A 12,884-nucleotide genomic window follows, 5' to 3' on the forward strand; every position below is an offset into this window, starting at 1 on the left:
CTCTCACCACCCCCCCGACCCTCTCACTCCTCCTTCCCCCCGACCCTGCCCCTCCCACTTTCTCCCGACCCTCCCACTCCCCATTCCCCCCGACCCTCCTACTCCCACCTTCCCCTGACCCTGTGAGTGAGGGGGGGGTCTGGGGGGATGGTGTGAGTGGGAGGGTCGAGAGTGGGGGGGTGGGGGGAGGGCACGGTGGGCAGGACAGTGAGTGTTCCCCCTTCATCTCTATTTCAACCTTGTGCTTACACAAGGTTGACATTGGGTTTGCAGACTCACTCTGATCCTAGAAAAAGATTGAGTACATTAATACACCCCCAATATTTCACAAGTTTTAGAGAAATGCTAATCATTCATATCGTAATAGAACTGCCATCAACTACAAGCGTTAAAAACAAATGTTTGGACACAGAGGGAGTGCACGGCTGTTACAGTCAATGTTGTGAGCAACCAGCACACACCCTCACTTCACGTGCCCTTGTTTTACGTGCGAACCACTTCAGTCGCACCGGTAGGGAAAAAAAAATGACGTAAATGAAAACCAGCGGATGTGGCAAGTGGGCAACGGTCAACGAAACCTCTGGTGGGGCTGCACTCAGGACCCAGATGGGCCGCATGTGGCCCCTGGGCTGCAGGTAGTCCTCCGCTGGTGTAGGGCCACTCGGAAGGAGTTGCAGACAGCTCAATGACTTGCTGGATCATACTTCAGCTCGAGTCAGCCTTTTGTAAAGAGGAAGGGAGTAAACTGGAGAAGGAAATCCAAGTCGAAATGAAGCAAAGGAGTGAGTACCAGGTGTCTGGCTCCGACGTCGAAGCAATAATTCAATCCCATGTCTCCGCTCATCCTCATAAATCACTTAAGCTTCATTTTTTTTTCTGTTTATATCAAACCAGCCAAGAATGAATTACTGCCTTATACATCACTGCCAACAAATTTACTGTCTTGTAATTATACAGTTTAAAAGTGTCTATTAATGACTTAGTTTAATTGAAGCCTTTGAATGTGTTTATACATGCTACTTGTAGATTATGGCTGGTGTGAATATATTAAAATACAAAATACTCACCTGACAAATACATGGACAGTTGGGATTATGAGGTAGAGTACCTCTCACACATCTGTGTAATGTATGCAAGTGACAAGTCACAACACAAAGATAATGTTGCTTGCTCCTTGCTCTTTCCACCAATTTTCTTCCTATCCTTTCACAGAAGTATACAGCACGGGAAAAGACCCTTCGGCCCATTGTGCCTGTGCCAGCTCTTTGGAAGAGCTTTACAATTAGCTCCACTCCCCCCTTCTATTTCCTCTTCCAAGTAGACATCCAATTCCTTTGTGAAAGTTGCCATTGAATCTTCTTCCACGACTACTACTATTCCTACTACTACTTTTAGAGAGTGCATTCCCGATCATAACAAACTGCTGTTCGGAAAAACAAAATCCTCACATCCTCCACCTGGTCTTGTGTCCACTGGGTGGGATTTTAAATCGTGCTGAAATTGTAAAATCCCACCCAAGGTCAATGGACCTTCCCATTATCCGTCCCTCGCTTGCTCCGATTCCCATGGCGGGTGCGGTGGTAAAATTACGGCTATTATCTTAAACCACTGTCTCCTGGTTACCAACGCGACAGTCAATCTCCCTATCTTAACAAACCCTCCTCAACCCCCCATCAATTTTGAATACCACTATTAAACCTTTGATTAACTGGCGTCATGATGGCACAGTGGTTAGCACTGTTGCCTCACAGTACCAGGAACCTGAGTTCAATTCCCGGCTTGGGTTACTGTCTGTGCAGAGTCTGCACGTTCTCCCCGTGTCCGTGTGGGTTTCCACCAGGTACTCCGGTTTCCTCCCACAGTCCAAAAGAGGTGCTGGTTAGGTACATTGGCGATGCTAAATTCTTCCTCAGTGTACCCGAACAGGCACCAGAGTGTGACAACCAGGGGATTTTCGCAGTAACTTCATTACAGTGTCAATGTAAGTCTACTTGTCACTAATAAATAAACTTTAAACTTTAATCTTCTCTGCTCTAAATAGAATGAGTAAGAAGTTTAACAACACCAGGTTAAAGTCCAACAGGTTTAGTTGGTTAAACCTATTGGACTTTAACCTGGTGTTGTTAAGCTTCTTACTGTGTTTACCCCAGTCCAACGCCGGCATCTCCACATCCTAAGTAGAATGACCCAGCAATCTCTCTACATTAAATGAAGACCAGGATATAATTCTGGTATATCTCCTCCACAACTGGTCCAAGGCCTTGACATCCTTCCTAAAATTCAGTGCCCAGAATTGGGTACAATACTCCAACTGAAACCTCACCTCCCCTCCCTCCCAGAACCAGAATCGGGTCCCCCTTGTCCTCACTTTCCACCCCATCAGCCTCCGCATTCAAAGGATCATCCTCCGCCATTTCCACCAACTCCAGCATGATGCCACCACTCAACACATCTCCCCCTCGCTCCCCCCCGTCAGCATTCCGCAGGGACCATTCTCTCCGGGACACCCTGCTCCACTCATCCGTCACACCCAATACTTCACCCCCCTGCCCACAGCACCTTCCCATGCAATCGTATAAGGTGCAACACCAGCCCCTTTCCCGCCTCCCTGCTCACCATCCCAGGTCCTAAACACCCCTTTCAGGTGAAGCAGCGCTTCACATGCACCTTCTTCAATCTGGTCTATTGCATTCGCTGCTCCCAATGTGGTCTACTCTACATCGGAGAGACCAAACGCAGACTGGGTGACCCCTTTGCTGAACATCTTCGTCCGTCCGCAATCAGGACCCAGACCTTCCTGTCGCTTGCCACTTCAACACACCATCCTGCTCTCCTGTCCACATGTCCGTCCTTGGCCTTTTGCAATGTTCCAGTGAACTCCAACGCAAACTGGAGGAACAGGACCTCATCTTCCGATTGGGCACTTTACAGCCCTCTGGACTGAACATTGAGTTCAACAACTTCAGAGCACAAACTCTCCCCTCCACCTTCACCCCATTCCCATTTTTTAAATTTCATTTCTCCTTTTCATCTCATTCATTCAATTTTACCTTCCTTCATTCTCACTTCCATTTTTCCACTTCTCCATTCTCGCTCTCCATCTTGCATCCGCCCCCCCCCACCCCCCCCCCCACCCCCCCACACCCCCCACACCCGCCCCCCCCCCCCCCCCTCCCCCCAAACCACCTCCTTCAGGGCAACTACCACATTCCTCAGGCAGTCCCTGAACAGTCTGTACCTCCATTCACACATTCTGATCACATAATGGACACTTTTAGCACCTTTCTCAGCCTTTTTCATTCCCATTTACATTCCCTTTGTCCAATTACAGCCTCCTCCCCTACCCTCACCTTCATCGTATAAATCTTTTCTGATTTTCTTTGCTCTTAGCTCTGACGAAGGGTCATCCAGACTCGAAACGTTGGTTCTATTCTCTCCCCACAGATACTGCCAGAGCTGCGGAGATTTTCCAGCGTTTTCTGTTTTTGTTGCCCTGGGAGAAATCACCTCACCTGATAGTCACATCCCAGCAGCAGGCAACAGGTAACAATCAGAGGCGGGAACATTGGGGGGTTATCTCTTCCCTAGTTTGGGGGTACTGACCACCACTATAACACTGACTGAGATCACTTAACTCCACACAGACCAGGGTTCAAAGCCTGTGGGTCAACAATGGTTCAATTCTTCAGCACAGTTGGAAATTGGACTGCCGAAGATCTCAGGAGTGCCCCTTTAAAAGAAAAACATCTTTCTTTAAATTCCAACTGTGGTTACTCCAAATATTGAATATCTGTTTTGTAGTTAAGAGGAAATGATTACAGTCCATTGCCATTTACAGAGGTTTCATTTGCTTGCCTGGATCTGTAATTACCCTTCACAATGTTACGGCGCTCATTGTCAGTAATACACTATGTCAAATCTTGATTCTGCTCACATTCTCGTTCAAAAGTGGTTTTTTGCTTCAAGGTCAGTGTATTCAGAGATGAATTCTGCTTGTGCTCCTGGCTAACTGCAGACTGCGCAGAAATATAGCACGGTGAACACTGCACTGATCTTCCTTCAAAAGTGTAGGCTGTCTCAGCGAGCGCCCTGGAAATGTCCGGAAACACAAGGTCAAACCATCTCCTCCGTCTCACTGAAATGGCCACCCTAAAGCTTGCTTAGGCCTGGCTCCACTTCTGATTTCCCATGTGTGTGGGAAAACATCTCCCACTAAAAAGATTGTCCACCCGCTAAACCCTCATCCTCTGCCTTTGTCGCCTCCAGACTGGGCTTATTCCAAAACACTTTTCGGCCTCTCAAGCTTCGTCTTTAAGCTGGTGCATCCAGAATTTTCTGTCCGTATCCTATCCGACACTCATCCCAGTCTTTATGGAACACATTGGTTTCCACATTGTCTCAAATTTTCTTAGAATCCCTACAGCACGGAAAGAGGCCATCGAGTCTGCACCGACCACAATCCCACCCAGGCCCTACCCCCATATCCCTACATATTTACCCACTAATCCCTCTAACCTACGCACCCCAGGACACTAAGGGCAATTTGGCCAATCAACCTAACCCGCACATCTTTGGACTGTGGGAGGAAACCGGAGCACCCGGAGGAAACCCACGCAGACACGAGGAGAATGTGCAAACTCCACACAGACAGTGACTCAAACCGGGAATCGAACCCAGGTCCCTGGAGCTGTGAAGCAGCAGTGCTAACCACTGTGCTACCGTGCCGCCCTCAATTTAATCTTCTCATCCTGACGTTTAAATCCCTTCGCAGCCTCCACCCTTCTTACTTCTGTAAACCCCTTCAGATCTTCTCCCATACACTCCCTTCCTCTGAATCTGGTTTCTTTACCAACCTTCACCCCACCCCTTCTGGCCATTCCTTCCTTAAGAGCCACCTCTTCAGTCACTCCTCAAACCATCTCATTCTTTAGCTTAGTATCCATTTTATTTGCAGTGAAGCCTCTGTGACGCGCCTTGGGACATTTCCTCACATTAAAAAAAGTTGCTGCAATGCTAAAACATTATTGTCTTCAGGAAGAGAGTGCCACTCACCGTAATAGTTCATGATAAATCCCTGTCCCTTTCCAAAGATCAAGCCAGCTGGATCTGAGTGGAACCTGACAGTGAGGTCGGAAGTTGTGGAGTAAACCTTTAATGGGGCATTGCTTCCAACATATTGTCCAAGAATCCTCACGGTTAAATCATCTCCATCGTACAGGGATAATATGTCGCTGTTTGTGAGGTTCAGGCTGTGCAAGAAGAAGAAGAAAGTGACAATTAGCATCCACAATTTGATCTTTTATTTCCTTCCTCCTGGGTCCTGACGTTAAGTTTTTAAAAGTTTATTTATAAGTGTCACAAGTAGGCTTACATTAACACTGCAATGAAGTTACTGTGAAAATCCCCTAGTCGCCAGGCTCCGGCGCCTGTTCGGGTACACTGAGGGAGAATTTAGTATGGCCAATGCACCTATTTTGGACCGTGGGAGGAAACCGGAGCATCCGGAGGAAACCCACGCAGACACGGGGAGAATGTGCAGACTCCGTACAGACAGTGACCCAAGCCAGGAATCGAACCCGGGTCCCTGGCGCTGTGAGGCAGCAGTGCTATAATTGCTCTATGTTGGGGTTAAGTTCCTAGGGTAAGAACCAACCTCATGTTGTGTTCTTCTATTTACCTCAATCATATCAGTCATACAACAAGTTTTGGGAAAATAAATATGTGGGTTCTTAATTTGAAGATAAGGCCTTTGATATACAATGGTAACTGGGAGGCTATGTAGAGGTTCCTGACCTGTAGGACTGTTGCTGTGTTCAGAGTATACAGTCTTCACGTCATATCTCGCGGTGGATAGTGACGGACAGCAGTTTAAGATAACATCCTTAAAGGTTCACGGACATCACATCACAAAACCTCAGACCTAAATGCTGTTCCCCAAGGATGAACCTCAATAGCGAGTTTCAGAAGGTTATGGGTTATAGAGGGGGCATCCTAACTTAGCTTGTTCCTCTTCTCATGCACCACATACAGACACACTCAAGTGTGCAAGAATGCTGGCACCTGGAATAAAGAGGCCCAAATCTGGCCTGAAACTTGGTCTTGGGGCTTCATCCACATGTTTAGGATGAACTGACCAGTCCCTGTCATCATGTCTCCACCAGTTTGGATCTATCAAAAACAATCTTTGGTGAAGTCTATGATGGAGGGAGGTGGGGAAGGGCAGGGGGAGGGGTGGGGGGAGGTGCGGAGGGGTGGTAGTGGGGGGGGGGGGGGGATTGTGGTCCTGGTCAGGTGTTTCAAACAGAAAATGTGGCAGTGGACCACGTTAAAAATTCACTTTCACCCATATCCTCCAGGCCTGACTTTTTCTGGAATATTTATTGGATAAGAAAAGCAATTTTATGTCCTTACGTGGATTTCAATGAGTCGTTTGGTGAAGCATTGGTGTAACGCAGCAGGGCAATTCATAGATTTTCATAGAATCCCTGCGGCGCAGAAAGAGGCCATTCAGCCCATCGAGTCTGCTCCGACAACACTCCCACCCAGGCCCTATCCCTGTAACCCCATGTATTTACCCTGATAATCCCCCTGACACTAAAGGGTAATTTAAAGGGAGGCGATGACCTCGTGGTATTGTCGCTAGACTATTAATACAACTAATGCTCTGGGGACCTGGATTCCAATCCAACAGTGGCTCTACAGAAAAGCTAACTTGAAAAAAAACGATTACCTTTGCCAAGTGACGCTGAAGGATCCTGAGTGGTTTGTCCCTCGATATTGAGAATTCATTTTAAAAAAGGCATACTTGACAGCTCTCTCAATATCATAGTCAAAGGGACCCTGTTTTTTTATTTACTGTCATTGGTTGAGAGACACAGTGGACGGAACATTGCATGTTGGTCAGAACTCAATGCTCTTTTTGAAAAAAAAGGTTATTCAGGATTCACCTGACAGGATCTTGGTTTAACATCTCAATCAAAGGACAGCATCTCCCAACAGTCCACCATCTCTCAGCCTCTTGCTGTCAATTTTGGCTATAAGCTTAAACTCATGGCATTAACTCTCAACCCTGTCACCTAGTGACAAGAAGACCAGTCATCAGACCAAGCAAGGACACTGTTTTCAGTCATGAGAAAGAGGGGAAAGCTTTCATTTTTTGGAATTCATAGATTTTCATAGAATCCTACAGTGCAGAGGAAACCATTCGGCCCATCGAGTCTGCACCGACATCAATAGTGTTAAAAAAGATCAGAGCTTGCTATTTTACTCTGTTAACATAAGACTGAGACCTATAATTACATGATTAGTGCTGATTTCAGAACCTATCATTAACACAGTGGGGTGCCTCTCAGTTCACAGTCTGATTGACAGCTCCAAGTGGCTTATAAACTCTTTGAAGTGGGGCCATATATACAAATACTTGTTTTCATAAGGGATTAATGGAAGTTAAATGTAGTGAATGGAGATTTGTCAATGAAAGTGTTTTTTATTTGAAATAGTGAATTCATCAGTGACTCTTAAGAAATTTATTTCATCACAGCGTGAGTCCTAAGTTCTGTCCATGGTGGACATGGAGTGAGTTGGATGCTAGGTTTAAGGGCAAAAGATGGTGGTGGTTGGACATGGGTTGGCATGAGTTGGCACTAAGTTGGCTTATGGCTATAAAGGGTCATGGGGAGGGCAGAGGGATCTCGGTTGGCACAGAGGACATGGAGGATGGGTAGAAGGTCATAGGTTGGTATCAGTGGCAATGGGGGCTTGGGTGGAGAGAGGACTATGTTGTCATGGAGAGCATGAATGGCTTAGGAAGGGAGTGGATGGATGGGCAAGATGTGGCATGGATGAGGCATGGATTAGGCATGGAGAGAGTGTGTGGGGTTGTTATTATTTCCACTTAGACAAGGTGCCAGGGCACCAAGGCAGGCCTTTCACCCATCCCATCTCGATACCTAAGAGTCTAAACTCTTCCTGGGTTCACCTGCTAAAACTCTAATTTTCAACCATTCCCCCTCAGATTGGAAACCAAAACTTCCGGGGCACTTTATCCCAGGTTGGGTTTGCGAAGCCAGGAGTTGTTCCGACTCTGTGCTCCCAGCCTGTCTTCAAAGACCCAGCAAGGATGATGACTAGAGGGATATGAGTGAACCACACAGTCTGTGCCCATTAGCAAATCAGTAAAGCTAATCGCTTGGAGAATGGGACATTGGCTGAGAGAGGGGGGATTCCCAGATTTGAACTGATTAAGTTACAAGGGCCAATATACTAGTAATGACCATATTTGAATGACTGGGTAATGGTTGTTTGACAGGCCCACCATTTGTGTATTTAAGCTTCTGCTTTCTCTGCAGTAAGAGGTCAAGTAGCAGGGATGCTCATGGGAGAAAACCACTTCCTCCCTCTCGCTCTCTCTCCAACTTAGTGTGTGTGTGTGAGCGTGTGTGTGAGCGTGTGTGTGAGCGTGTGTGTGCGCGGCGCATGTGTGTGCGCACGCGCACGTGTGTGCGCGTGTGTGCGTGCGCGTGTGTGCGCGTGTGTGCGCGTGTGTGCGTGCGTGCCCATGTGTGTGTGCGCGCCCATGTGTGTGTGCGCGCACGCGTGTGTGTGCCCACCCGTGTGTGTGTGTGTGCGCGCCCACATGTGTGTGCGCACCCGTGTGTATGTGCGCACGCGTGTGTGCGCGCACACATGTGTGTGTGCGCCCACGTGTGTGCGCGCACGCATGTATGTGTGTGCGCGCGCACGTGTGTGTGCGTGTGTGCACATGCGTGTGCATGTATGTGCGCACATGTGTGTGTGCGTGCGTGTGTGCGCGTGTGTGTGTGTGCACGCGTATGTGTGTCTGTGCGTGTGTGCGCGCGCGCGCACGTGTGTGTGTGTGTGCGCGTGCGTGTGTGTGTGTGTGTGTGTACGCATGTGCAAATTTGTCTGATGGCTTCTTTTATGTTCACAGCACATAAATAGTTAAACACTCACTGAATTGGCAAGTACTTCCTTTTTACTGAAACCATATTCCAGTTAAATGAGGAGAGGGAAAGAGGGGACCCCTCCACACCTGATCATAACAACCTCTTGAAGGAGAAACCCATTGTGGAAGTGGCTGGGAAAGAAAGTCTGACCTGCAGGAAGAGTGAATAATGGAGTCATGGGAGAAAATACACTCCAAGCTTTTCAGACGCTGCAGTAGAGTCTTTCCTGTGAGAGCTGGAGAGGAGGAGTGATGTCCTCAACCCAATTGGGTTCAAGATGTCCTCCAGACAGATATTGCGGAGGCAGTGGGAGCAAGTCACCATGGCTGACAATGCCAGCAGTCTAGCCCTGAGCATCCGGATACAGTATCAGAAAATGGTTAAGATCAGCGAATGGATCTCCAAATGACATTACCTAGAATCTGAACCAGTTGCCTCAGCAGCTGTTCAATTTAATACTCCCCCATTGCTCACATACAACAATCTTAATCAACATCAACTCACATCGAACATTCCTAGCTTCCGGTTACCTGTACACATTTAGCACTGCTATCATCCTTACGCTCACATCTTGCAGTTACCACACATGATCCAACCATGGCGGCTATATCACCCAAACGCAAAGCACCGCAGTCACTGAAACACTTCCCTCTCTTGGGGCTCACAACTGAATCATAGAATCCCTACAGTTCAGAAAGAGGCCAATTTGGCCCATTGTGTCTGCACTGAAGACAATCCCACCCAGACCATATCCCCGTAACCTCACTTATTTACCTTGCTAATCCCCCTGACACTAAGGGGCAATTTAACATGGCCAATCAACCTAACCTGGACATCTTTGGACTGTGGGAGGAAGCTGGAGCACCCGGAGGAAACCCACGCAGACACGGGGAGAACGTGCAGACTCCAAACAGACCGTGACCCGAGGCCGGAATTGAACCCGGATCCCTGGCACTGTGGGGCAGCAGTGCCAACCACTGTGCCACCGTGCCGCACTACTGAAGGCAACAGCTCCTGAGTGGGAAGGGGAGATAGGCAGGTTTGCCAGTGCAGACAGCAGTTCAGACTTTGAAACTGACGTGTTTTGTATGGGACGGCTTAAGAGGTGGGAACTGCATATAATGACACAGTGGACACGAGTGGGTTGCAGATGTGAGCATGTAGCTCACGTGTGCGTGGGTGTGCACCAGAATCTCGAAACATATGTTCAGCAGATAACCTGTGTTGCCTAGTAGCCACCCTTTGGTGTAAGTGCAGATGGTACAGCAGACGGCTGCAGAGTGAAGGTGTCAGGACAGTTGCCAGAATACCGAGCTTTGATCTGCGTGATGCACTCAGTCAGGTTGCACACCAGCTGGACGTTGAGAGAGTGGGCTCCCTTTCATTTGTAGCGCATTCCAAAATTTACATGTGGCTCCTGGAAAGGCAACATGTGTGGAGTCGATAAAAGCAAAATACCGTGGATGCTGGAAATCTGAAATTAAAAGGGAGAATGCTGGAAAGACCTGGTGGCCGGAATTTTACCGGGAATCGGAGTGGGCGAGGGACGGACCATGGAAAGGTCCAGTGACCTTGGGCGGGATTTTATGGTTTCGGGACGAGCGAGGCCGTAATTTCCCATCCAGCAGGTCTGGCAGCATCTGTGGAACGAGAAACAGAGTCAATGGTCGGAATGTTCCGGCCATTCACAGCCAGCGGGATTCTCCAGTCTCGCTGCAGTGAACAGAGATTTGGCTGAGAGCCAGGCTCTCCATCCTCACTGACAGCAGCGGCGGCGGGCATGGGGCAGCCAGAAAATCCCGGCCAATGTTTTGAATCATACAGACTGCTGGAAGAGCCTTTCCAGTATTTTCTGTTTTTATTGTGTGTGTAGCCGATGGCACCCTGCACCATGGGAAAGCCCCCAATCCTTGCGAAACCATGTGTTCACTGTGCCCGCTTTGCACCGGCGATACGGAGTGGAATATATTAAGTTCTGTTGGAGTACAGAGTCTCTGTGACCTCCTGCCTGCGCACAGATCCTTGAAGGTGGCAAAATGTATTGAGAGAGCAGTTCGAAAAGCATTCATAAATAGAAGCAGTGAGCACAAAAGCAAGGAAGCTATGCTGAATCTTTATGAAGCTCTGGCTAGGCCACAACGAGAGTATTGCATCCAGTTCTGGTCAGATTTGTACAGAAGTAAAGGCCATAGAGTCATAGAGCAATACAGCAGGGAAATAGGCCCTTCAGCCCAACTGGTCCATGCTGACCATGGTGCCCTCCCAGCTAGTCCCAATTGCCCACGTTTGGCCCATATCCCTCCAATCCTTTCCCATCTGTGTACTTATCCAAATGCTTTTTAAATATTGTTAAATGCTGGTGTCCCCTTGAATCAGTCGCTGAATGTAAGCACGCAGGTACAGCAGGCAGTAAGGAAGGCAAATGGTATGTTGGCCTTCATAGTGAGAGGATTTGAGTATCAGGATAGGGATGCTTTGCTGCAATTGTACAGGGTGTTGGTGAGGTCACACCTGGAGTATTGTGTGCAGTTTTGGTGTCTTTATCCGAGGAAGGATGTCCTTGCTATAGAGGGAGTACAGCGAAGGTTTACCAGGCTGATTCCTGGGATGGCAGGTCTGTCATATGAGACTAAGCTGGTTAGGATTATATTCACTGGAGTTCGGAAGAGTGAGAGGGGATCTCATAGAAACTTATAAAATTCTAACAGGGTTAGACAGGGTAGGTTCAGAAAGAATGTTCCCAAAGTTGGGGGAGTCCAGAACTAGGAGTCATAGTTTGAGGATAAGAGGTAAACCTTTTAGGACTGAGGTGAAGAGAAATTTCTTCACCCAGAGGGTGGTGAATGTGTAGAATCCATGACCACAGAATACAGTTGAGGCCAAAATGTTGTCTAATTTCAAGAAGAAATTAGATATAGCTCTTGAGGCTCAAGGGATGAAGGGATATGGGGGGGAAGGGGTGATCAGGATATTGAATTCAATGATCAGCCATGATCAAATTGAATGGCGGAGCAGGCTCGAAGGGTCGAATGGCCTCCTCCCACTTCTAGTTTCTATGTTATTGTAGCCACCTCAACCACTTTGTCTGGCAGCTCATTCCATACACGCACCACCCTCTGCATGAAGAAGCTGCCCCTCTGGTCCTTTTAAATCTTTCCCCTCTCACCTTAAAAGTATGCCCTCTAGTTTTCAATTCCCCTTCCTTGGGAAAAATACAATGGCCGGAATTTTACAGCCCCGCCCGACACGGGAATCGGAGCGGGGGAGGGGCGGAGCATGGGAAGTTCCGTTGACCTCGGGTGGAATTTTCCAGTCTTGGTACGAGTGCGGCTGGAAGATCCAAGCCTCTATTTCTCTTTACCCCTTTAAAGCCTACCTGTCTGATTAACCTTTGACCTACCTGTCCCTCATTTATCTCCTGAAGTGACTCGGTGTCAAATTTTGTATGATAATTGCTCGGGGAAGAGGGTTGGATGCGATGGGGTTCTGGTGGTGGGTGGAGGGGTTTATGTATCGGCTCCAAATTTAAACAATTGCAAACATACAAGCCTAGCTTAAGATCACAGTTTGCAAAATTGCTGCCTTCCTTAGTGTTGGATTATAATTATCAAGTATTAAACACAATAAGCAGAGGCAACTATCTCAGCAACGCGGGGATGCATAAAGTCTTTTTCTCACAGGTAGGATTACACAAGCAATTCATGTAAACATTGTTCCTTTCAATACAATGTGATCACAGAAGGATGTAAATCCCTTATCCCTTGTGTGTTTAAGGAGTCGGCGTGATTTTGTATTTAATCTGCCCCATTAACCGACTCATCTAAGAAAAGTCTATGCCGTCCTTTCAGGCAGTGTATTCCAGATCATAGAATCCTGACATTCGGTCCATCGAGTCTGCACTGACTCTCTGACAGAGTA

General features: G+C 47.8%; 1 protein-coding gene across 1 annotated transcript in view; it reads right to left on the bottom strand.

Moving 5' to 3' along the window:
* Nucleotides 1-12,884, bottom strand: part of LOC144502294 (seizure 6-like protein) — a 150,864-nt gene that overhangs the window by 53,252 nt on the left and 84,728 nt on the right. The window contains exon 10 of the mRNA XM_078226107.1: nucleotides 5,053-5,249. Coding sequence (XP_078082233.1) covers nucleotides 5,053-5,249 — 197 coding nt within the window. The remainder of the gene's footprint in view (nucleotides 1-5,052; nucleotides 5,250-12,884) is intronic.

Source organism: Mustelus asterias, chromosome 13, assembly GCF_964213995.1.
Source record: "Mustelus asterias chromosome 13, sMusAst1.hap1.1, whole genome shotgun sequence".
In the NCBI taxonomy this organism is placed as follows: Eukaryota; Metazoa; Chordata; class Chondrichthyes; order Carcharhiniformes; family Triakidae; genus Mustelus; species Mustelus asterias.